This window comes from Epinephelus moara, chromosome 4 (genome assembly GCF_006386435.1).
Source record: "Epinephelus moara isolate mb chromosome 4, YSFRI_EMoa_1.0, whole genome shotgun sequence".
NCBI lineage: Eukaryota > Metazoa > Chordata > Actinopteri > Perciformes > Serranidae > Epinephelus > Epinephelus moara.
Window position 1 is genome coordinate 24,370,681 of NC_065509.1, and position 25,994 is coordinate 24,396,674.

The 25,994-nt window shown below is 41.9% G+C and overlaps 2 protein-coding genes across 53 annotated transcripts in view; both read left to right on the forward strand.

Annotated features, from left to right (window-relative positions):
* Positions 1-6,309, forward strand: part of ahnak (AHNAK nucleoprotein) — a 32,891-nt gene extending 26,582 nt beyond the window's left edge. For all 50 annotated transcript variants that reach the window (XM_050042618.1, XM_050042620.1, XM_050042619.1 and 47 more), the window contains one exon: positions 128-6,309. In XM_050042618.1, coding sequence (XP_049898575.1) covers positions 128-5,304 — 5,177 coding nt within the window. In that variant the 3' untranslated portion in view covers positions 5,305-6,309. The remainder of the gene's footprint in view (positions 1-127) is intronic.
* Positions 6,310-12,499: 6,190 nt separating this feature from the next.
* klhl4 (kelch-like family member 4) overlaps positions 12,500-25,994 on the forward strand; it is a 56,432-nt gene continuing 42,937 nt past the window's right edge. The window contains exon 1 of one of the 3 annotated variants that reach the window (XM_050043021.1): positions 12,500-12,646. Coding sequence is in view for 1 of the 3 variants with exons in the window: in XM_050043019.1 (XP_049898976.1) it covers positions 21,688-22,151 (464 nt within the window). In the remaining 2 variants the exon portion in view is untranslated. Of the gene's footprint in view, positions 12,647-13,653; positions 13,748-21,380; positions 22,152-25,994 lie in introns of those variants that run through there. The other 2 variants (XM_050043022.1, XM_050043019.1) reach the window with 2 other exon arrangements.

The following is a 25,994-nucleotide window of genomic DNA, read 5'->3' on the forward strand; positions in this document are numbered from 1 at the left end:
GTAAAAATGCCTGAAGTAGATATGAAAGCTCCCAGGGTTGATATTGAAGGACCAGATCTTGATATCGAAGGCCCAAAAGGAGGATTTCATATGCCTAAATTTGGCTTGCCAAAGTTTGGGTTGAAAGGACCAAAACTGGAGGGTCCAGATGTTGATATCAATCTTCCCAAAGGTGGCATTGATGTAAAAATGCCTGGAGTAGATATGAAAGCTCCCAAGGTTGATATCGAAGGACCAGATCTTGATATCGAAGGCCCAAAAGGAGGATTTCATATGCCTAAATTTGGCTTGCCAAAGTTCGGGTTGAAAGGTCCAAAAGTGGAGGGTCCAGAAGTTGATGTCAGCCTCCCAAAAGCTGATATTGATATCAAAGCACCTGAAGTGGATATCAAAGGACCAGATCTTGACATTGAGGGTCCAAGTGGTAAAATCAAAGGACCCAAATTCAACATGCCAAAAATTTCAGGACCAAAACTTTCCATGCCAGATGTTGATTTTAATCTGAGAGGTCCCAATCTCAAAGGTGATGTGGATGTGTCAGTGCCAAAGATAGAGGGAGACATTAAAACACCTGAGCTTGACATCAAAGGTCCACAGGTTGACATCAAAGGTCCAAAAGGAGGATTTGAAATGCCAAAAATCAAAATGCCAACATTTGACATGAAAGGTCCAAAAGTGGAGGGTCCAGATGTTGACATCAACCTTCCCAAAGGTGGCATTGATGTAAAAATGCCTGAGGTAGATATGAAAGCTCCCAAGGTAGATATTGAAGGACCAGATCTTGATATCGAAGGCCCAAAAGGAGGATTTAAAATGCCTAAATTCGGCTGGCCAAAGTTTGGGTGGAAAGGCCCAAAGGTGGAGGGCCCAGAAGTTGATGTCAGCCTCCCAAAAGCTGATATTGATATCAAAGCCCCTGAAGTGGATATCAAAGGACCAGATCTTGACATTGAGAGTCCAAGTGGTAAAATCAAAGGACCCAAATTCAACATGCCAAAAATTTCAGGACCAAAACTTTCCATGCCAGATGTGGATTTCAATATGAGAGGTCCCAATCTCAAAGGTGATGTGGATGTGTCAGTGCCAAAGATAGAGGGAGACATTAAAACACCTGAGTTTGACATCAAAGGTCCACAGGTTGACATTAAAGGTCCAAAAGGAGGATTCGAAATGCCAAAAATCAAAATGCCAACATTTGACATGAAAGGTCCACAAGTGGAGGGTCCAGATGTTGATATCAACCTTCCCAAAGGTGGCATTGATGTAAAAATGCCTGAACTAGATATGAAAGCTCCCAAGGTTGATATTGAAGGACCAGATCTTGATATCCAAGGCCCAAAAGGAGGATTTCATATGCCTAAATTTGGCTTGCCAAAGTTTGGGTTGAAAGGTCCAAAGGTGGAGGGTCCAGATGTTGATATCAACCTTCCCAAAGGTGGCATTGATGTAAAAATGCCTGAACTCGACATGACAGCTCCCAAGGTTGATATTGAAGGACCAGATCTTGATATCGAAGGCCCAAAAGGAGGATTTCATATGCCTAAATTTGGCTTGCCAAAGTTTGGGTTGAAAGGTCCAAGAGTGGAGGGTCCAGATGTTGATATCAACCTTCCCAGAGGTGGCATTGATGTAAAAATGCCTGAACTAGACATGACAGCTCCCAAGGTTGATATCGAAGGACCAGATCTTGATATCGAAGGCCCAAAAGGAGGATTTCATATGCCTAAATTCGGCTTGCCAAAGTTTGGGTTGAAAGGTCCAAAAGTGGAGGGTCCAGAAGTTGATGTCAGCCTCCCAACAGCTGATATTGATATCAAAGCCCCTGAAGTGGATATCAAAGGACCAGATCTTGACATTGAGAGTCCAAGTGGTAAAATCAAAGGACCCAAATTCAACATGCCAAAAATTTCCGGACCAAAACTTTCCATGCCAGATATGGATTTCAATCTGAGAGGTCCCAATCTCAAAGGTGATGTGGATGTGTCAGTGCCAAAGATAGAGGGAGACATTAAAACGCCTGAGCTCGACATCAAAGGTCCACAGGTTGACATTAAAGGTCCGAAAGGAGGATTTGAAATGCCAAAAATCAAAATGCCAACATTTGACATCAAAGGTCCAAAAGTGGAGGGTCCAGATGTTGATATCAACCTTCCCAAAGGTGGCATTGATGTAAAAATGCCTGAAGTAGATATTAAAGCTCCCAAGGTTGATTTTGAAGGACCAGATCTTGATATCGAAGGCCCAAAAGGAGGATTTCATATGCCTAAATTTGGCTTGCCAAAGTTTGGGTTGAAAGGTCCAAAAGTGGAGGGTCCAGAAATTGATGTCAGCCTCCCAAAAGCTGATATTGATATCAAAGCCCCTGAAGTGGATATCAAAGGACCAGATCTTGACATTGAGAGTCCAAGTGGTAAAATCAAAGGACCCAAATTCAACATGCCAAAAATTTCAGGACCAAAACTTTCCATGCCAGATATGGATTTCAATCTGAGAGGTCCTAATCTCAAAGGTGATGTGGATGTGTCAGTGCCAAAGATAGAGGGAGACATTAAAACACCTGAGTTTGACATCAAAGGGCCACAGGTTGACATTAAAGGTCCGAAAGGAGGATTTGAAATGCCAAAAATCCAAATGCCAACATTTGACATAAAAGGTCCAAAAGTGGAGGGTCCAGATGTTGATATCAACCTTCCCAAAGGTGGCATTGATGTAAAAATGCCTGAACTAGATATGAAAGCTCCTAAGGTTGATTTTGAAGGACCAGATCTTGATATCGAAGGCCCAAAAGGAGGATTTCATATGCCTAAATTTGGCTTGCCAAAGTTTGGGTTGAAAGGTCCAAAAGTGGAGGGTCCAGAAGTTGATGTCAGTCTCCCAAAAGCTGATATTGATATCAAAGCCCCTGAAGTAGATATCAAAGGACCAGGTCTTGACATTGAGAGTCCAAGTGGTAAAATCAAAGGACCCAAATTCAACATGCCAAAAATGTCCGGACCAAAACTTTCCATGCCAGATGTGGATTTCAATCTGAGAGGTCCTAATCTCAAAGGTGATGTGGATGTGTCAGTGCCAAAGATAGAGGGAGACATTAAAACACCTGAGTTTGACATCAAAGGTCCACAGGTTGACATTAAAGGTCCGAAAGGAGGATTTGAAATGCCAAAAATCCAAATGCCAACATTTGACATGAAAGGTCCAAAACTGGAGGGTCCAGATGTTGATATCAACCTTCCCAAAGGTGGCATTGATGTAAAAATGCCTGAACTAGATATTAAAGCTCCCAAGATTGATATCGAAGGACCAGATGTTGATATCGAAGGCCCAAAAGGAGGATTTCATATGCCTAAATTTGGCTTGCCAAAGTTTGGGTTGAAAGGTCCAAAAGTGGAGGGTCCAGAAGTTGATGTCAGCCTCCCAAAAGCTGATTTTGATATCAAAGCCCCCGAAGTTGATATCAAAGGACCAGATCTTGACATTGAGAGTCCAAGTGGTAAAATCAAAGGACCCAAATTCAGCATGCCAAAAATTTCAGGACCAAAACTTTCCATGCCAGATGTGGATTTCAATCTGAGAGGTCCCAATCTCAAAGGTGATGTGGATGTGTCAGTGCCAAAGATAGAGGGAGACATTAAAACACCTGAGCTCAACATCAAAGGTCCATCTGTTGACATTGAAGGTCCACAAGGAGGATTTGAAATGCCAAAAATCAAAATGCCATCACTTGGCTTGAAAGGTCCAAAGTTGGAGGGCCCAAGCGTTGACATAAATCTTCCCAAATCCAACATTGATGTTAAAGCACCTCATGTTGATTATAACCTAAAAGGAAAGATGGATGCATCAGCACCCAAACTGGATGCAGATATCAAAGGTCCAAGTACTAACATTGCAGTACCCACCATCACAATGGAAGGTTTGTCCGTTGATCCTGTAAAGACAGGTGTTACATTTCCCAAGTTTAAAGGTCCTAAGTTTGGAATGAAATCTCCAGAAGTTGAGGGGAAGACACCCACGTTCAGTGTCGGAGTGAAAGGTCCCAAAACAGAAGTTAGTCTCCCAGATAACGAAGCAAGTCTTGATGCCCCAGATATTAATATCAATGTAAAGGGCAAAAAGGGGAAATTCAAACTTCCCAAAGGAAAAGGAAAGGTAAAGAAACCTGATGTTGACATAGAAACACCAGCAGTAGACCTAGATGTAGACACACCCCATTTTCATGTCAAAGGAACAAAGGTAAAGAAGCCTCTTTTTGGTAAGCTTCATTTCCCTGATGTGGAATTAGATATTAAATCACCAAAGTTAAAAGGAGATGGATCTTTTTCAGAGGGATTCAGATCACCTGATACAGATTTTCCATCTGCTAGCTTGAACACCGCTATTGAGGGCTCTGGTATTGGCGGTCCAAATGTGAACGTTTCCACTTCTGATATTGATGCAAATCTAAACAGACAAGGAGAGGTTTCCATGTCTGCTGGTTTTAAAGGCCCAAAAATAAATGTGAAGGGTAGTGCAGAGGTTGGTGCAAGTGCTTCAGGGGGGAGTGCAAGTGGTGGCCTTCATTACCCAGAAGGTACAGTAACATTTCCCAAAATCAAGGTACCAAAATTTGGTATTGCTCTGCCTCAGTTGGAAGGCCAGGGACATGGAGGAAATGTTGAATCAGCTAGTGGAGGCATAAACATACAGTCTCCATCTGTAAGTTGCCAAGTCAGTTCACAAAATATTGAGGTTCCCAGTCCAGAGCTGAGGCACAGTGAAGGAAAGGTTAAGGTAAAGATGCCAAAATTGTTTGGGAAATCAAAAGCAAAGGGCAGTAGTGCAGGTGACCTTCGGGGACCAGAGGTAGAATTGAGTACGAGTGGAAAAGGTGGTAAGGTACATGCAGGAGAACTGATGGGTGGAAAATTAGAATTAGAGGGTGATCCTGGGCTGAGTGTGTCAACGAAAAGCAAGTCAGCCTCATTGGATCTATTTCAGAGATCACGGCATCGGTCTTCTTCCGATGAGGGGGGCCTTGCAGGTAGTTCTCCTTCAGCTCACCTAGAAGCTGAGGGTGGCGACATTTCATTAGACCTAGGAGGAAGCAAGGCCAAAGGAAAGAAAGGCAAGTTGAAGTTTGGCACCTTTGGAGGATTTGGTTCAAAGTCAAAGGGCTCATATGAAGTGTCACTTGGTGAGGAAAGTGAAGCAGGCGTTTCTCTACCCTCTAAAAAATCGAGACTGTCGTCATCTTCCAGCAGTGACAGTGGTTCAAGAGGTGGTTTCAGGTTCCCAAGACTTGAACTTTCTGTCTCACCAAAAAAATGATTAAATATGAGGCAAGTTAAACTCTCTCGTGTACACCCACATACACTTTTCTGATACGGCAATTTTTTCAGTCTAAAGCTTTTTAAAACCTAAGGAGGTGTACAGCCATCTCAACTTTGTTAACTATGAGTACTTTGTTTTCAGTAATTAGACAGGAGTGCATGAGATTGTTTAAAATCCCTTCAAACTGTAAATAAGATTAATTTGTATTGTAATAATAAATGTTTTTTGTACATAGTCCAGATTTATTGAACATATGCCATCTCACCAAATTTTCATCAACAGTTTATTACAGGGTTTACCTTTTTGTCCTATTTCATTCTTTTAAATGAATGTTATTAATGAACGGGTGTGGTATATTTTTATCCAGGGGTCTATTGCACAGAACAGATAGTAACAACAGTAATTTTGAAGGAAAATGTTGCTTATACATCCAGACACAAATATAAACAGTTACCGTTTTTTATGTAAGAAATTATTTTATTTTCAAGCTTGATATTATATAATCAATGCAGAAGCATATTTAGGCAACATAGAGCTGGCCCTTTGTAATACATTCTAAAGAGTAATGGTGTTGTACATACCATAATTGCAAAGACAATCGCTGTTTGGAAACTATAAATCTCTCTGAAGTGCTGTCAGTACTTTTCTGTTCATTTTTAAGAAACTTTATTCACCCTCTGATTTTGTGCCATTTACCAAAAAATATGCATTGTTTCATTTGTTTTAAACATGTTTTGTTTCCTAATCCTGTCATTTTCATTTTTACCTGTTTTATGATCCTCAGTATTTTATTTCATGTCACTCTCTCTTTGTACACAAACCTTATGATAATGTAAAAAAATGTCACAAATAAACTGTCACTTTTTGATTGCAACAAAATTTGTGTTGATAGAGAGTTGCATAGTTTTGACCAGATGTGATCGAGATAGAGCATGATTCTTTGGGTCTATTCTTTTGTGTGCATTCTGCCAAATAAACTAAATAAAAGATTTATATAATTTATGGAGTTTCTTAAGTCAGTATGTGCCAGTGCCTCAATCACATGATATGATACAGGCAATTGTTGATTGCGCTTGTCTATATTTTGTTACACATTACAGTCATTTTATCCAAGTTTTCAATTGATATCCATGTTGCTGAACTACATTACCTTTTAATGTTTCCTTTGTTTATGTGTAGTACTATTCTCTCAAATTTATTTAAGTGAAAACTTTATTCAGTGCCATTTGGATTATTATGCATTTTTATATGATTTACTCATTAGGAATCATCTATTAATTAATTAAACTTGAATTATCATTTGTATTTTTGAGACTTGATAGACCTACTGCCGATGTCACTATTGATGCAGCAACCTGTTCTCATTCCCAGGTGGGCAGATATCGAGGCAGACTTAGTATAAAGACCAAGAAAGTGTGTTTAGAGGGGAGGTCGGGGTGAATGGATGAATCAAACAAACACAGGACTTATACCGAGGAGACCGCTGTTCATTTCTCAAAAAACAAAAAAAAACACAAAAAACACAAGTCAACGTTAACCCGAACCATGGTCGGTTAGCTAAACCTAACAACTTATGTTTCCTCTAAACATGGAAGTTGTTCTAAATTTTGGAAAGACACTGTCTGCATCTAACGAGTGAAAACAGACACATTCAAAAACGATGCTAGAGGGGTATCTATTGCAAGATACTTTGAAGCGTAGGGCCATTGACCAAGCTGCCATATTTGATGAGTTTGGAGTGGGAACATGTTGGATGCAGAGACTTAAAAGCTATGGTTGGATATACATTAGTGAACAATTAATTACACAAGAATTACTAAGATCTTTTATTTAAGAAAAAGTACCAATAGCCTACAACAATATAAAAGTAAAGTAAGTAAAAGTACTCCATTCAAAACCCTAGTCAAAAGACTACTTCACCCACCAAATGACCATCTGTGAATGAGTTAGTGATGATATCTTAACCTTGAATTTGTGAAGAAAACTTTTTTTTCTCTCACATACCTCCACAAAAAACAGCCAACATATTGATTTATTGGGGACATATTGTACGTTGCCACTATGTGTGGTGTCGCTGCTGGGTTGTTAGCAGCTTGGTGTCTTTCTCACCACTAAATTCTAATCCATCCTCACTTTCGTAAACAGGGAGTACTAATTTTACCCTCTTTTTCTTTTAAGAGTCATAGAATAATATTGCATTCATACGGAAATGGTAGAAAAATGTGTGTAAAATATAAGCATAGAATATGTTCTGCAGAGAGGACTCACAACGTTTATCGTTATAGTAGACTATATGGTGTAGGAGCCTGACTTTTAATGCAACTAACATTATTTAATTATCTAGGTTAATCTGTACAGATATAAAAAAAATCAATTTTGATGATTTTTATGCATTTGAACAGTATATAAAGCTAAACAAACAGTACCAAAAATATCATGCTGGGAATTCATAAACGCACAGTGTTGCATTTTAAGAATTCTGTATTCCTTAATTTTAGTACATTAAACAATTATAAAATTAAACTTTACCGATCCATTATTGGGAATTGGGAATTTTTCCACATTGTACAATGATAGAAAAAGACATTTTCAGACATTTTTCTCTGGAGACAGTTGATGGAGCTGAACCATGCGAGGAAAGCCCCAAAAAAGGGACTCAACATGGCCTCCAGAGATTCATGTTACAATATAAACAGGAACATTGGTTTCCTTAGGGCCCTGGTTATTTTTTTTCTAAAGTACAGTAAAGTATTATTATTTTGACCCTCCCCAAAGCTTCAAATACTTTTCCTGGCCCTCCCTCCCTCATAAATTAATTATTAGATTTTAAAAACACACCCTTTGATGTTTGAAAGTTAAGAGTTTAAAGTTGAAGATGAAATCCTGGAGTTGAAAAAAGCCTCAGTTTCTCACTCTTGCTGTGCACGCTCGTTTTAAACAAGACGTAGAATAAAGTGATGAAATATCACTATTGTTAGAATGACCATTTAGCGGCTGGATATTACAGGATGGAGATGTGACCAGCAACACAGACTGATGGAAACTGGCACCTTTTATACTGTATCACTGATCCACTACCTTGGCTCTTTCTATGAACAGGTACTCCAACGTGTATGTCATGAATATACATATTTAACTAATATAATCAACACATAATATTTAACGTAACCTACCTACAGCTACTTAACCCGCAAATACACACATAATCATAACAACAATTACTATAAATGACCACTAATTACCAACACCCCCCTCTCCCATACTGTCACTTGGTCCCTCCTGGAACATTTATATCGGTGTCTGTACCCGTGGGGAACTCTTCTAGACAAACACCCTGGAGCGGACACAGGACAGAACAGATAAGTGTTTATACAACAACTTAAACAATAGACTATGAAATACACGATATAGCATGCTAATCTTATTGCACAAAACTCACACTAATTTAAGTTTTGCTTGTCAAATATGAACACATACTGTATGCACCACATTATCAGTACTCATTGCAGCACCTGCCAGAAGACAGAATCAGTCAAGGTTTGAAATGTTCGATAAATACTGGCCCGAAAAATTCAATGAATAAATAAATAAAGCCATAAAATAACTGATTCAAATGTGCAATGTGTAGAATGGTCTGCGCAAATCCTGCTAATAAAGTGCATATATTGTTAACTAAAGTGCCACGTGCTGTTGTTAAAGTGCATTAGTCCACACCCAGCTGTGTGATATTTACAAGGCAAAACTGTCGTCATGTACTTCGTTACAGTTATTTAAAGCTCTGATTTAATTATGTCCCCCTCTTCTTGCACCACCTCCTCCCCCATCATAAGTAACGAACAGTCCCTTACCTGTCAGTGTGACATATCAGGTCACCATGTGATCTCAACCGACTTCACCCACTGTTATCAACAAGATCAGTGAGTTTTATTCAGTTGATAAACAACTGTGACATATGTACATCCAATGCAACCTCTGGAATTGGGCGTCGCACACATTTAAGGAGGCCAGTACCTGCTGCTGCTGCTCCGAAGTTGAGCCCCGGCTCGAGGAGGAAACATCCCGCCTGCAGACCTCTCTCAGCCGGCCACTCTTCCCCTCAGCTGCGGCCTCACACCGTGCACCTCCAGGTGGAGAGCGGAGCTTCCTTGTCCAGCGGCTCAGGAAGTTCTGCACCGATATGTAGCTTCACTTCACCCAACCAGCTAAGTCTGTGTTGCTACACCCTCCATGTTAGGGCATGTGTCATGAGGGAGTTTGCAGGTGGTTCTTCAGCGCTGGTTTTCAGTTTTATGGCGTTGCTTGTGAGCAGTGTTGACGTTTGGTGAGCGCTAGTTGCTCAGGCTGCTGTTGTGTAGCTGTGTGCTGGGTTCAGGTTTTCTCCTCATACTAATCACTGAAGAATTAAGTCATATTTAAGATCTATGCATGGGTTTATCTGCTGCATAGCTGACATGTCTTAACCTGCTGCATGTCAGGTGGATTCAATCTAAACCCTAAGTTTCCTGCATGTCAGGTGGATTCAATCTAAACCCTAAGTTTCTTTTTGGATATAGGTCAGAACCTGATGCCATATTTCAACTCTTTAAAGGGGAACACCACCCAAATTAAGAAATCCAATATGTTATTTCCATGGCCTTGGAAAGTTCAATTAGTATATGTAAACATGGGCTACTCTCTTTCAAAACCAGAAACCACAGAAGGAAGTATCAAACTTGTGATGTCATCAGGTATAAAGGCTGGAGCAGCTCCACAGACAGAGGGAAACTGATTTTGTGGACGTACAGAGAGTTTGCTTTATTTTCTTATACCCAAAATGAGCTTTATGCTGTTGTCATGTTCTCAGTTCTGAAACAGGAAATGCAGCCATATACTCCAGGTGCTGTCAGTGTCATCTAGTACAGTGGTTCCCAACTAATGGGTCGCAATCCAAAAGTGGGTCGCGGGTAGGGGTGGGTGATATGGCCCTAAAATAATATCATGATATGTCAGGGTATTTCTGCGATAACGATTTTCTTGACAATATGATAAATTAGAAAAAAAGAAGAAAAAATCATTATTCATGATTAATTTAAGAAAATAGAATTGCAAAACAATATTAATAGTTAAGCTAAACAAAAATGACCACAAATTACACATTTAAAAAGCTCCCAAATACAAAAAATGTACCCTGGGATCTATATAGCTATATAAATCAACGGTTGATTTCTTTCTCAAGTTGTTTTTTTCCACCTGGACCTTTATGCTCTGCCATTTCTCCTCTAATCATCACGCTGTAACCTGTGACAGGCTGTTATGATACCACAACTATCGCACATTCACATATATGTAGTGTTTTGTTGAGCTGTGAGCGTCACGTAGGTTTACATTACTGGAAGTTTATTGCAAAATTATTTGACAACACTGACTCCCGTGTGCACACAGCGAGAGAGGAGGGAGAGACGCTGTGCTGCTGCCAAAGGAGCCACTGAATGAGTTCCCTCTGAGCGGTGAGTCGCTAAAAGAGGGAACTATTCATAAAATTCATGAATTCATTCATTCATGTTCATTCCACACTACTGAAGCTGCTCCTCTTTTTGGAACCACCGTGGAGTCGGGACTAATTTCGCTATCAGCCATGCTTGTTGTTGCCGTGGGTAATATGTCAACAAGTTGAAATATTGTGAGTATCACGATATGAAAATTCGTATGAAATTAAAAATTATACCGGTATTATCGTGAAGGAGATGATATGGCACACCCCTTGTTTAAATCTCAGATTTTAGGGACTTACACAGACATCGTCCTCTTCAGTAGAGAAACACCTCTGTGCTGACAAACTTTGCACATATCCAAGTCAGTGTTGTCAAGGTCAGACATTTTAGGGGACATACATAAAAAAACAACACATTTTTGAGTGGAGGGGGACTCCAACGACATGTCATTTCCACTGTTGTGGCTTTCTTATTCTCACAATAGCAAGAGATTGCTCGTCAGGATAACAAATAATATAATGTGCTGTGATTAGACAATAACAGTTTATCTTACAGTGTCGTACAATACTGCACAGAAGAAAGAAATATGTCACACACAGGCATCACTTACTGTTTATTGATTTTGTTCAAATTCACAGCTTCAGTGCTGTCACAAAATATTATCACACAGTGTGGCTGAAAGTGGGGAATGCAGAGAGAGGATAGGATCATTTGGGAAAAATAAAAATCTACATAGGTAAAGGAGCAGCAGGGTGGTGGCATCCATCAGTCAGGCCCCTGTCCAGGGTCTGGGGGTGACTGAAGAAGGGGAAGCCCTGCAATTTCATTTAACTTAAGTCTACTGAATTTAATTTAAAGAGGAAAACATGTGCATAAATGTCACACACCAACAAACACTCAAAATGCCACTCAACACTGTCAACGTAGATTACATCAATATGTCTGTGTTTGTCTTTTAATTGTGATTTTACACGTCCTGTCTCCCACACAGTGTTGTCCCTGTCAAATCACAGTTCTATACTGTCACAACATATTATCACACAGTGTATCTCAAACTGAGGAATCCAGAGAGAGAATAGGATCATTCTGGCAAAATAAAAATCTTTAATGTCCCCTTGAAATGCCTGACGCTTGACACTGCACGTTACTGAGCTGTGGATATGAGTCTTCTTCACAGAAAATGCTGCATACGCCACCCAGTGGTTGAATTATGATACACCATCACTGGTGCAAAAAGTTGATAAATACAGTCTTCAAATGACTTTTGACTGACTTATTTTGATAAATTAATTCTGCACTATATTTTATCAGACTGAAATATTTACACAAAGCTGCATAATCACATCAGTTTTAAAACTTTTGGTTCTTTATTATCTGCAACTCTACGTGACAATGATTTAAACTGTATTTGCAACACGTATACGGGCTAGTTTTAGTAGTAATTGTTTTTTGTTTTCTGGTAGCAGTTAGAGATCACATCAAACCTCATTAATACAAGTGTTACAGAAACATAGTTTGTAGGTAAGGCTTCATCAGAGCGGTGTTTTGCCTCAAACACAGGATGTGATCCCAGCGTTCCTGGTTGCTTGAATGCAATTGTTGTTGCAGAGCAGAGGAAGGAACTTATCAGGAGTTTCCTTTAAAAGAGGAAAGTGCCCCCTTCCTTTCTGGAGAGGCAAACGTTTTTTTTTTTGGTTTTTTTTGTGCTGAAAGAGGGACATGAGAGAAGAAAAAGTTGGAACAGTCCAGCACAGTTGTGATGTGTAAATTACTGGATTACGTGCAGATCGCCTCCATTGGTCCTCCATTTTAGAAGATAATTCCATTGTTGTGACGCTGAGGAGTGAGAGTTAGAGTCAGTTTCTCAGGTAAGAGGAAGAATTACCGATCACTGATACGTGTTGTAAATTCATGCATTGCCAGAAATAGAATTTCCTTTAACCAGCAGCGTAACTCAGTGATCAGTTCCTGAATTAAAAACATAATTTTCTATCTGCATTCTGGTTGCGGTATGTTCTTGGTTACGCTCAGATATGTCTGATCTATGCCATTGATTCAGGAGGTGCGGTGACCTTGTCTGCCACAAATGGAACATTAAACATAATTTTCTCATACATTTTCAACGTGTCCTCCCTGACCTCTGCTGAGTGAAAGGCTGCACCTTATTTCTGCACCCTGGTCATGGACATAGTTAGAATTAGACTTTCATATATTTCAAAGTTGTATTCTATATTGCTCTGAAATGAGTTGTAGATGCTGTGTGAGCGCCAATGATCACGTGTTAGTGTGTGTGTGCTTGATTTTGTCATTGCATTTTTATTTGCTGAGCTATATCCTCTTGTTAGTCTCATGAATATGGACATGGTCAGTTATATTTGAAATATCACTGCCCAACACAGCATGAAATTTAACATTCAAGGCCTTTCCAAGGAGCATTCAGCTGATATAGGGTCTTGCAGGCATAGCTGGGGGTGGAGGGTATTCCCATTCATGCGTGTATCCCACATTCTCCACAGTATAACCCCGTGAATACAACATAAAATATATATCAGATTCAGAAACACTTTATTGATACCAGAGGGGAAATTATGATTTGTTACAGTTGCTCTGATGTAAAGAATAGAGAATTATAAGAAGTAAAAATAAGAGTATGAAATAAAAGTGTTTAAATATAAAGCAATAAATGAAATAGAATGTGCATCATGCTGCCATGTTTAACATTAGTATTTAAGATATAAAATTAAAATATTAAATAAAATATATATTGTCACTGTGCTGAAGCTGTAAGTGTGAAAATGTAACTGCAATATATACATCAGCAGAATGAAACAGGGGGAGGAGTTGTACAGGCTGATGGCAACCGGCAGGAACGACTTCCTGTGGTGCATCTTGGGGGAATGAGTCTATCACTGAATGTGCTCCTGTGTCTGACCAGCACATCGTGGAGTAGATGGAAGACATTGTCCAAGGTGACACGTGCATCTTATACAGCATCCTCCTCTCTGACACTGCCACTAGAGAGTCCAGCTCCACCCCCACGACGTTACTGACCTTTTGAATCAGTTTATTGAGTCTGTTGGCGTTTGCAACCCTCAACCTGCTGCCCCACCACACAGCAGCAAACAGGATAGCACTGGCCACCACAGACTCATAAAACATCCTCAGCATGGTCCAGCAGATGTTGGAGGACCTCAGCCTCCTCAGGAAATAGAGGCAGCTCTGGTCCTACTTGTAGAGAGCTTCAGTGTTCTTATATACACACATGTACACTGATCAGCCAGAACATTAAAACCAGTGACAGGTGAAGTGAGTAACATTGATCATTTTGTAGTCTCTATATACAGACTCTACATTCAGTGAATGTAGAGTCTGTAGGCAAACCCCGGAGATCTTGCCTCCAGAAGAAGAGCGGAAGGTTGTAGGCTGTTTGTAGTCCGCGTGATATTGATCAGTCACGTTTGAGCCGGCTGCAGTTGTTGCCAGGTTAAACGCTCCGTGCAGTGAACTAACGAGACGGAACATAAATGGCGTCACTGCAAACTCTGAATCCATTGCACTGGTTCAGCATTTTTACTTAGATATAAATGGAAGTCGGAAACGGAAATTCGCCTCCTCTGCCTAAATCAAACCGGAATGCCAAAAAAATCGGGGGTCTGCCCCCAGAGGCTGTATCGCCGTCTGCCAGAAGTCAGACGCCGAATACAGCCGATGGGTTCCAAGAATGATCATTTTGTTACAATGCAATGTTCTGCTGGAAGATCTTTGGTCATGGCATTCGTGTGGATGCCACTTGACGCCCTTCACCGACCCAAACACAGCTGTGGGCTAAGTAACCCCCCCTCACGGCAACAGTACTCCCTGGTGGCAGCAGGAAAATGCACCATGCCAAAATGCAGAAAGTGCTCAGGAATGGCCCGAGGAACGTGAGAAAGAGCTAAAGGCATCGACCTGGCCTCCAAATTTCCCAGACCCCAATCTGATTGAGCATCCATGGGACGTGCTGGTACCTCAGAGGTACCCCTAATCCATGGTGGGGCCTCCTTGGATCAGACTTGTCTCTGACATGTCAAGGCATGGACACATGACCTCTGGAGCGTGTCCTGTGGTGTCTGGCACCAGGGCCATTGGCTAAGGGTCATTTAAGACCTGTCAGTTGTGAGGTGGGGTAACCGTATGTCCCAAGATGCTCAATCAGATTGGGGTTTGGGAGATTTGGAGGCCAGGTCGATACCTTGAGCATTCGTCAGGCCATTCCTGAGCAGTTTTTGTGGTGTGGCATGGTGCATTTTGCTGCTGTGGGGGCCACTGCCATTTGGGAGTACTGTTGCCGTGAGAGGGGGTTACTTAGCCCACAGTGGTGTTTGGGTAGGGGAGGGCATCAAGCAGAATCGACATGAATGCCATGACCAAAAGTCTCCCAGCAGAACATTGCATTGTTACAAAATGATCAATGTTACTCACTTCACCTGTCAGTGGTTTTAATGTTTTGGCTGATTGGTGTGTATATATACACATACAACCTGCTTCCAAATTTTTGACATCTCAAACAAGCCATGGATTTTTTAGTTTTCCAAACATGGTTCTGGATTGCTAGTGCAAACAGAGAATATCAACTAAAGAGTAGCCGTCTAGGCACGTAGGTGTGTTCACCGGGGAGGCAGATGTTGGATGATAATGTGGTCTACCACGCCAGTCTGACATCTGACATCTCATGTGTCATGCAGAGCGCAGCCAGATGGTGTCCTTGACTCCTGCAAGAATAAAAGAGGTTACGCAGTATGATGGCTTGTTACTATACATTAGATCATATCTCACTCTAATGGGCTTTTATTATTATGATACACCCCAGACTTCCTTGCATATAGATAGTGTCCTTAAAATACAGCGTTTATCCTGTGTTACAGTAACAGGAGTTTCATTTAGAGTCATGTACTGTTAGATGATGCATTCAAGCTAATAAGGATTTGGATAAATTTCTATATTTTCACTGATAAGAATCATTTTATTTTTCATATACAGCTTTATTGGAAGATAATTTCGTAAAGCTGCTTCCAGATCACGTTTGATTTAAGAGGGTATCAAGTGCAAAGGAGCATCGAGTGCCTCCCGGACTGAAATAAATACATCTGGGAGACATGAGGAGATTTTCTTTTCACTAACAAAAACAGAGGGGATATTAAAGTCTTTGTTTTCAGCAGTTTATGCACACAGCTAATGCTACCTGCGGTGACAATGACTCTTACTGATTAATGGCGGTGCCAAAACATTAGTAGAGGCGAGTAAGGGATAACAGCAAAACCAAGGAACTACATAATTTGATTGTTTACTCACAAAATTAAACCCAGCCTGGGCGATAATATTCCTTACTGTCATTTTGTTTAGCACAATAAAACTATTATTTACATTTTTATGCCTGTTGTAAAGCGTGTCCCTTTCTGGTTGTAGAAAAGCAGAGGGAGGTTAGTAACACCACGGTTTTATGTACATGTAAAGATAATGCATCGCGTGTTATTGTGGCACTTAATGAGAGTGGTTAAAGCACCACTTAATGCACCGCCGTAAAAAAATGTGTGCAACATACTCACATATTGTACGTCCAGAGGTCTTGCTGCTTTTAATTAATGGGAGTCATTAATTTAGTTATGGCATTACAGATGAGCACTATCTCTGTCGTGAAACAGTTGGTGTCAAAGGGTGAAGGTCTGAGACAAGCCAAGATGGCTTCCTGGGCAAACAAAAGAAACCCTGGAGCAACTGAACCATGGCTGTGGTGGACACACAGAGTCAAAGCATGTGTAGAAACTGCTTCAATTATCAGAACCCCCAGCAGGGACCAGTTGCTGCACGCTGGTCCTTTCGGGCTCCGAAATAACACAATACAATGTAAAATATGTTTATATGCAGAGAAGGCTCTTATTAATAATTCAGTGTTTTGCCTCTTGACTGTGAAAATAATGTTTGAGGCTCATCCACTCTTATTGTACCATTAGCATAAACACTTGGATATAAACAAAGCATGATCCACACACTTCACGCAGCCTTTCAACCTCCTGTAGTTTCTACCACAGAGTTGATTTGAATAATGCATTGATTTGAACATTTTACAATGCGCGCTTCTTGATCTTACAGTAGTTGTGGGAGAATCCTTGTCTCTGTGGTAATCATAATCTTTGTCTCTATTGTGCTGTTGTTTGGCGTGTGTGAAGGACACAAAGACTTAAAAGTTATTCTCAGCTCATTTTAGTTGGAGGGACTAGTTATCTGTAACTTAGAAATCTTTAAATCTGGTATTTATAATCAGAGAGTGGAGGCAATTGTGCCAGTGTAAATGATATTGCGGATGCAAGCAGCTGAAATGAGTTTCCTCCATGGGGTGGCTGGGCTCAGCCTTAGAGATAGGGTAAGGAGCTCGGACATCTGGAGAGAGCTCGGAGTAGAGCTGCTGATCCTTCGCGTCGAAAAGGGTCAGTTGAGGTGGTTCGGGCATGTGATCAGGATGTCTTCTGGGCCCTCCTGTTAGATGCTTTTCAGGCATGTCCCACTGGTAGGAGGCCCCTGGGCCGACCCAGAACACACTCGAGGGATTACATATCTCATCTGACCTGGGAACATCTTGGGGTCTCTCAGGAGGAGCTGGAAAGCGTTGATGGGGAGAGGGACGCCTGGGGTGCTTTGCTTGGCCTGCTGCCCCTGCGACCTGGCTCCAGATAAGTGGATGAAAATGGATGGATAGATTGTAATTATTTTATCAGTGTGTCATGTTTGGAAAAATGCTATAGCTAAAAAACCAAGACAACAACTTGTATGCTGTTCGTAAACTAGAGACCAGTCATGGATGAATGGAAATAAAATGAATTAAAAAGAAAATTGTAAATATAACTTGGTTAAGGACAATAGTGTTATAAATCCAATTAATACCTTAAACATGTGGTAAGACTCTATTAATACAGTATAATAGTTCAATGGAAAGATGCATTTATATCATTATATCATGGCAGCACAACAAAAGGATTCCTGGTTCAAACCCAGGGTGCAGAGTTTGCATGCTCTCCCCGTGTCAGTGTGGGTTTTCTCTGGGTGCTCCGGCTTCCTCCCACAGTCCAAAGACATGCAGGTTAATTGGTGACTCTAAATTCTCTGTAGATGTGAATATGAGTGTGAATGGTTGTCTGTCTCTGTGTGTCAGCCCTGCGATAGTCTGGTGACCTATCCAGGGTGTACCCTGCCTCTCGCCCAATGTCAGCTGGGATAGGCTCCAGCAACCCTGTGACCCCCAACAGGATAAGTGGTTACAGACAATGAATATATAACACTACCCAAGATGTATCTATACATATAATACAACTACAGATACTATGTACATTTCTACCCATTAAAAAGATGCTGTCTATTTGGGGCCTTGAACAAACTTGGTTGTGTAGGTTTTGCAGTGATGAAGAGGAATCAGTCCTGCCTCTAATGTGGTATTGTCCTGTTGTCACCTCATTTTGGGATAAATTCCAAAGGTGGATAATGATGTACAATAACAAAATGTAATTATAGGTGAGTTAAGTGGCAGCAAATCAGAGATCAGTAACATTGTAATATTGTTTGGTAAAGCGCACGGCTTATTATTTCAGAATTTAAAACTCATCTTTAAAACACACTGGATGATAGAAAGATTAACACAGGGGTGTCAAACTCATTTTAGTTCACGCGCTTTGATTGCAGGTGGGCCGGAGCAGTAAAACCATTGCATAATATCCTATAAATAGCAAACACCTCCAAATTTTTCAAGAGATACATTTAAAAAAAAAAAAAAAAAACGCTAATCCAAATACAAAACAGATGACAAAAAGCCTGTGATGTCTTCAGAAGAATAAATGCGGTTTCAATAATCTTTCTCAGTTTTGCCACATTCAGTCAGTCATTCAACTCCTGTGTGGTCATCCTGACATCACCACACCAAACTACAGTGAAAGAAAAGACCTGTATTCTGGTCAGGGTGGAAATACCTCTGAAGCTGCATTTTACATTAAGAAAACTACTCAATGTTTAACCTGCTCCTGAAACCTGGCACCTCTCAGCCTTCACAAGTGCATCAATATTAGGTGTGCAAGGTCGCCCAGTGAGCCGGATTGGACTGGTTTTGGCCCCTGGGCTGTATCTTTGACACCCCTGGATTGTCATATAAAAGAAAACAGACCTTGACATTGCTAAAGAGATGGGAACAGCTAAGCCTTGGGGAAGGATGGGAATATGTAGAGGGTAAAAATGGGGTTATGGGATCGGTGGATTGGATCTACGCAGGGCCTGGCGTTGACCCTGTGTGGGGACCTCATTATTATGCTGATGAGGAATTATGTATCATATGCTTGTATGAATATTTCCTGTCATTGCTACTGCAATCATCATAACTATTAACATTATAATTTTATTTTCCTAAATATTACGCTGTGTTTGTCCTCTCACCCACCTCTGTACATACTCCTGTTTAATGCACATTTGTGTGTGTGTATGCTTGTAAGATTGCATGTGTGTCAGCATGTGTTTGCCTGTTTATGCATTTCATCATTTGTGGAGGTGTGTGTGGGTGTGTGTACGTATGTGTATATGTTATGGTACTTGTTTGGGGGAATCAGTTAACACGCCAATGGTGAATCTAAATTGGTGTCCAGAGGGAGGCTCAGCCATGACTACATGACCCCCAGATATGTATATGTGTACCGTGCTGTGTGTTGCTATATGCTGTGTATGTTTTTGGCTTCTATATTGATATTTAAGCATCTTTCATTGGTGGTCAGATTAATGCCAAGTCCTCATCAAACACCATGGGCAGTTATAGTTTAAGTAGATACTCGTGGGCACAATAGCTGGTTGTGTCCACTCTCCCAAACCTGCCGTGGGAGGTTTGTGGAGGCGGCTGAGAGATTGTACAATATTGAAATGCAGCAGTTTATGTGCAAGGTCCTCCTCTCACCTTTGTCATGGAAGTGAAAATCAGGAAATGACTACAGAAAGAACAGGAATAAAGGTTCCCTGCAGCTCTGTTGTGTCAGTGTGTAGGCTGTCGGTGCTAAAAAAACATGCAAATGTAGTGTTAACAGGGAGGGAGCTCAGGAGCAGAACATTAACACTGATTGAGTTATTCCAATGCAGAAATCCATAAATCCTAGATGCTACGCAGTGTCAGGCAGGTAGGATAAGGCTTGTTGTGTTTCACAATCTTTCAGGGTTCACAATCCATTTCTAAATCCAATTACTACCTGCCCCATGGGCATATACAGCTTCCTTTGACGACTGGATCAAAATAAAGCACTTAAAACACCCCGATCCAATAGTGTAGAGGAGATAGAATACCCTACAGCGGGGGTTCTCAGCCCTTTTTTGGATATGGGACTCGGCATGCTGGCGAAGGGTGGTGGGTGGATGGGGTGCTTTGTAATTCAAAAATCCGAAATTTATCTGATGTATGAATATGCAAATGTGTCGGACACAAAATGTCTCCTACTAGCTCTAAATTGCACATGAAACTTGTGTCAACGGAGCAAAGAGAAATATTCCCTCGTCACAGGCTACATCAGTCTGCACAGTGAATTAGGGATGATCGTTATGACTATGTGGTCGCTGCCCGGCCGTCCCACAGCATATACCGCCATCATATGCTGGTGATGCTGTCAGCATTGATCAAATCCCCCCAAATTACCTTGTGTGCTGCTCCACTGTCCCTTTTGCCTTTGAAGTACAAGTCAAGGTGCGGTATCTCAATTACCTGCATGGCGCAGCGTTAACCTCACACAGAAGCAGGATCTCTTTAAATGCAAAAGACTGTTTTCCGAAGCTCTGACTGGGGGGGGAAGAGGCCGCTTACTGACCTTGAAGGTTCATCAGTATGTAGTTTTTCACTTGTACTCGCAGGGGGCTTTCAAGACGGTGACTGAAGGAGAATATTTTTTCTGCATGGCTACATACACTGAGACATTCCCCCATGGGATTTTGTTTGATGTGAGAATGGCAGACTACACAGATGTGTGTGAGTGTGAGATAAATTTCACTTGCCTTGAAGAGTGTGTCTTGATGTGTGCTGGTTATTTATGAGAGAGTTATTAATGTATCCTGCTCTCCTGTTCATGGATGAGGGTGCGTGTGTATCTACATACATTAATGGATTACAAGCTCCTGCTACAGTAATCGTCCTGATAGTACAGTGCAGTTAGTAGTCTTCCTCTTTGCCTCCTTGAGCAAGCAGTGAATTACTTTGTTAAAGTGTGACCTCATCATCCTGGCTCTATGATACCCCACCTTCCCCCTTTGCAGGAAGAGCAGGCAGCCCTGTTATCACTCTCACACACACACACACACACACACACACACACACTCACACACACACAAACATACAGATACTGACACAGGGACACACAACAGCAGCAGAGGGGACTGGGCAGGGCTTGGGAGATTTTCTCATTTTATTTCCAGAGTATATATGTCTATCTCTCAGAGTGTGTGTGTGTGTGTGCAGAGGAGAGACAAGCAGAGAGAGAGAGAAAGCGAAACAGGGGAGACGAAGGGGAGGGAGTGTGGATCATGCATGTGCATTAACTCAGCTCCAGCGGCACAGCAGCAGCAGCAGCAGCAGCAGCAGCACAGGAGGGAAAGAGAGAAAGACAGAGAGAGGGAGAGTTGGAGGGAGGGTAGTAGTCTCAGGCACAGGAACAAAAGCTGCAGAGGACTGCTTTCCATCTCCACCAAAAGAACAACGGAGGAGTAATAGGAGGAGGAGGGGGTGGTCATGATAATAGTGAGACAATAACGGAAGAGAAGAGGCACATTGTAGTCAGTGAGGACTGAAACCAAGGCTCTTCTCTTCTCTGCTCTCCATGTTTTTGGGGACTCAACGTGCCATTGCCTTCGTCTCCAAACCCAGAGGAGGATGTCTGTGTCAGGGAAGAAGGAATTTGACGTGAAGCAGATCCTCAGGCTCCGCTGGCGCTGGTTCAGCCATTCATCCCAAGGTTCGGCCGGCGGTGGAGGCGGCGGTGGCGGCGGCGGGGTGGGAGGCTACATCCAGCAGGATGGCATGGACCACAGAGGGACGCCTGTCCAGGGCCGGCTCAAGAGCCACTCAAGGGAAAGAGGCGTCGGAGGACTACGGAAGACTAACAGCCCGGTCCACAGCATCTTGGCACCGACGCCGGGGCCCACACCTGTGTATGTCAGAGCGGGTCAACAATCATGGCAACATCAGCAGAACACCATCCAGGGTCTCCAGGTCAACGAGGAATCCTCAAAGAGCAGCTCCTCACCCAGCACCACGAGGAAAGAGGACGCCATCACCGGCCAGGAAGATGTGAAGAACAGCACGGAGGAACCTGCAGAGGTGGAGGCCAGAGACAGGTATGGCTGTTGGGAGACAGATTTATTATGTGGCGCCACACCAGTCACCTAGCATATCGTATTATCAGTGTGTGGAAACCAGACCGCGGGATGCTATTCTGGGAAGACATGGCTCCCTCATGTTTCATAGTGAAAGTATAGCTGCTTGATAAAATCTGCATCTAATTGAGAAAGTCTGACGCCTGAGGCAGCACCTGGGGATTAGAAAGTAGGAAGGTTTTGTTGTGAGCAGCCCTGCTCTCAACAGTAAATGTTGCTTACTTTGCACCTACAATCATACTTAAAATCTGTCATCAACATTCCTAAATGCAAACATAAAAGAAGAGTGTCTGCAGCTTTTTAACTTAAGTCAATATTTGCACTTCCATCCTGCATGTAGATCCTTTAATGAAGCTAAGATTAAATTATCTGCACAGCTATCATGTTCCAATTTACTCTGGCTCGGCAGCTGCCACCATGGCTCACCTGGGGACGGCTCACTCTCATTGTCCACAGCATGTTAGGCAGGGTAAACCAATAAAGCATCCTTTTAATTATTCAGTGGACTGAACGCCAGTGGCTTTTTTCTGCTCCCTGGTCTGTGTCGTGGTCCAGATTACATGCACTGTATGACTTTGCCTGATTCCTCCAGAGTATTCAGATTTTACACATTACACTAATGTGTTCTTCCATAGAGTTAAAAGTGGATAGCGGGAAAGAGCCATTACATCACGTAACACGTACCGGACCTATAAAAAGAGGAAGCGGTGCAATCACATGAATTATCTAGACTGCCACTACAACCACTTTATAAGCCAAAGCTATCATAACTATAGGCTGGCACAGGTTATTTAATTTATTTTCCACTGAAATCTTTTCACAGACCCTGGTGACAAACTCTCAGGGTCATTCTCCAGCTATAAATCCCACCCCCTGCTTTTCCAGGTTGTGTTTTCCCCCCCTGTCCTCCCTGTGATGCTACATCTTCTTCCAGGAAGTAAACAGGTTAGAGATGTGTGTGCGTGTGTGTGTGCGTGCTGTCTGGCAGAACACTAAAAGCACCTCACATCAAGGATGAAAAGACCAAGTCTCCCTTTTATCTTGTCTGTGACATTCTAAGGTGATTGGTCCTTAAGCTTCCCCGGGTGCTTTTGTTCCGTGCACCTGCTGATGAAATGAACAATGAAAGTGAACCTGTCCCTTTGTTTCGCAAAGAGCTCACCGCGATTAAGCAGGTAATTCTAAATACACACTCTCTATCTACCGCCAAAAATGTGTCAATGTGGATTAAATGAACGCCAGGGGCAGTGTACGGTCGAGTCCCCCTGAAGAGAACATGAATTATTCCGAGTTAAGATGCAGTTTTGGAATCAGCTCGATGTTCTGCTCTTCTTGTTGGTATAATTGGCAGATGTTCATGTTTTGGGGTCCCTGTATGTGAGGAGTGCATGCATAAAAGATGTGCCTCACAGTGAAAATGTGTAACTCTCGGGCTCTCGGGGGGGACCTTGAGTTCATGCTGGCCATGTAAAATACAGCAGAGCCATCATATTTTGACAATGATACTGAAATATTAAAGTGGTTCTGCTCTGGTGGATCATAAAATTCATCCTTGGCTTGGCTGTACTTGGTTGTCCTGGTATCCATTTATGAATTTGATAATCAGCAGTGGAGTTTTTAGTCTTTTTAATGGTTTGATTAATATTTCCACCCAGGCTTTTAACAACGTACACAGAAAATGAATTGTACATTCTTTAATTAAAGGTATACCATGCAGAATTTTTCTAAAGAACAGTGTATAGACTCTCAATCATCACTTATGACCCACTAGAAGAGTGTGGGGGTGTATTTTTCTTCAGAAACCCTGACCTCTGCCCGTATCTTCCTTTTATTTTGCTGGGTTTGGGACATTCCTTATCATAAATGGTAGCTACCAGGTGCCAGACTGTAAGCAGCAGACATCCAAGAGGAAGCTAGGATGGACATGGTGCCAAAAAACCACAAATATAGCGAATCTGGGGTTGGCTTTTCCAGCCGACAATTGACCCTTTGCTAAGTCCCACCCCTAGAAGCAGACTGGCCAATCATAACGTAGCATCAGGCCGGCTCAGACCAGGGTCTGACAACAACAAAGCTGTGCTCCATTGACTCTAATGCAGTCGTTTCAGATTTCCTTCATTTTCAGGCTGGTTTTGTGGATTTGGAGCTAAATGTTGTGCCTGGGGCACGTCGTGTATTAATGATACTCGTTACCTGGAGAGGTTGGAAAAAGATATACGTTTCTTCCCTGTTCCAAAACCAGAATCAAACCCTGAAAAGTGTAGGGTTAGCTAGCTAGCTACTGAAGATGTAGCCTACTGAATGTATACACATGCTGCTTTTGCTTTTTAATGATTATAACAGTGAACAAAAGGCCAGCCCTGCTGTACAGGAACCAGTGAAGGGAAGCAGGGAAACTTTGCTGATACTGAACCAGCTGTGTGTCATCGCAGTGTGTGCAGATGAAGCCAATCTGGACACACTGCAATGCCACACAGCTGGTTCAGTATCAGCAAAGTCTCCCTTTATATTCATTGTCTACACAGCTGGTTCAGTATCAGCAAAGTCTCCCTTTATATTCATTGTCTTCTGTGGTGATCAGCAGTGATGTGGTGGTTCACTTGTACACTGTGATCTGTAGCCTATAGTTCGGCTTTAACTTCTAACTATCTTTGTCTTTTGAACCTGTTGTTACTGCTGAGTCAGTTTGACATCCTGGATATATCCTTCAAACACAGACTGTAGACCCCTCTGTCTGCTTATCTCTGGAATCACTCTTTCATTTTTACAAAAATATGATGATATTTCTTCAGGGAGTGCAGTTAGTTACAGTGTGGGCTCCATGCTTACTGCCATGCTTGGGATGTCAGACCATCACAAAGGGGCGGGGCTTAGGGAAGGGTCAATTCCTGGATAGTATTCCTTTAAGAATACTGACAGACAGTTCAGTACCTTCCTGCTTTCAGACTCACCCTGTCAGCACCTGATTTATCAAGGCCTGATATTTGTCTGATCATGCAGTGGCTGTAATAGTAAGAAAGGTTGCACGTCATGGTGCCACTTTTCAATCAACTTTCTTCATAATGGAAACCCTGTCACTCGGCACCTGTGTTCAGAGTTGCACAGTGAATTAGGCCAGTGATGGCTTGCATGTTCATCGACGGCTAAGCAGATGTGTGGATGTCACTGAGATATGCACATTAATTTACTCCACCAGCTGGGTGGCCCTATTACGTCTCACATCATAAATCCTTGACACATAATTTGTCACAATCCCTCAGGCTGAATGAAGAATCGAGTTCTAGCTGGCTGTGAAAAATACAAAAGTTTTAGCCGTTTCTCTGTAGTTGGAAAATGTGTGTCAGTCATTCTGTGGTACATGCTCCTCAGTGATTAGTTTCATTCACACAATGTCGACAAGGAAGCCATCCCATCAGTTCATTCCATTCTTTCATTAATATGGTTTCTCACTTTTTGTTATTAATATTTGAGATTGCTGTCAAACTGAGCTAACTGACAGTGTCAATGAAAACAGTTCATTCTAACTTGTGGATGTATCGTATTGGAATAAACAATATGGTAAAAGTATACATGTAGAATTCTGCTCGACTTTAAGGCGCTCTCTACACGTATACAGATATTTCCCCCACTGTTTGAATGATTCTGTCCACGCCACCTTTGTTTTACAGAATATCTCCACACAAGAGCACCAAAACAACCCCACACACTTATCAGTGTTAGATGTCTTCAGCAGTTTCCCCATGTCACACAGGTAGCAAAGTGTACTAATGTCAACTTTTACAAACACTGGAGATGTCATCCCCG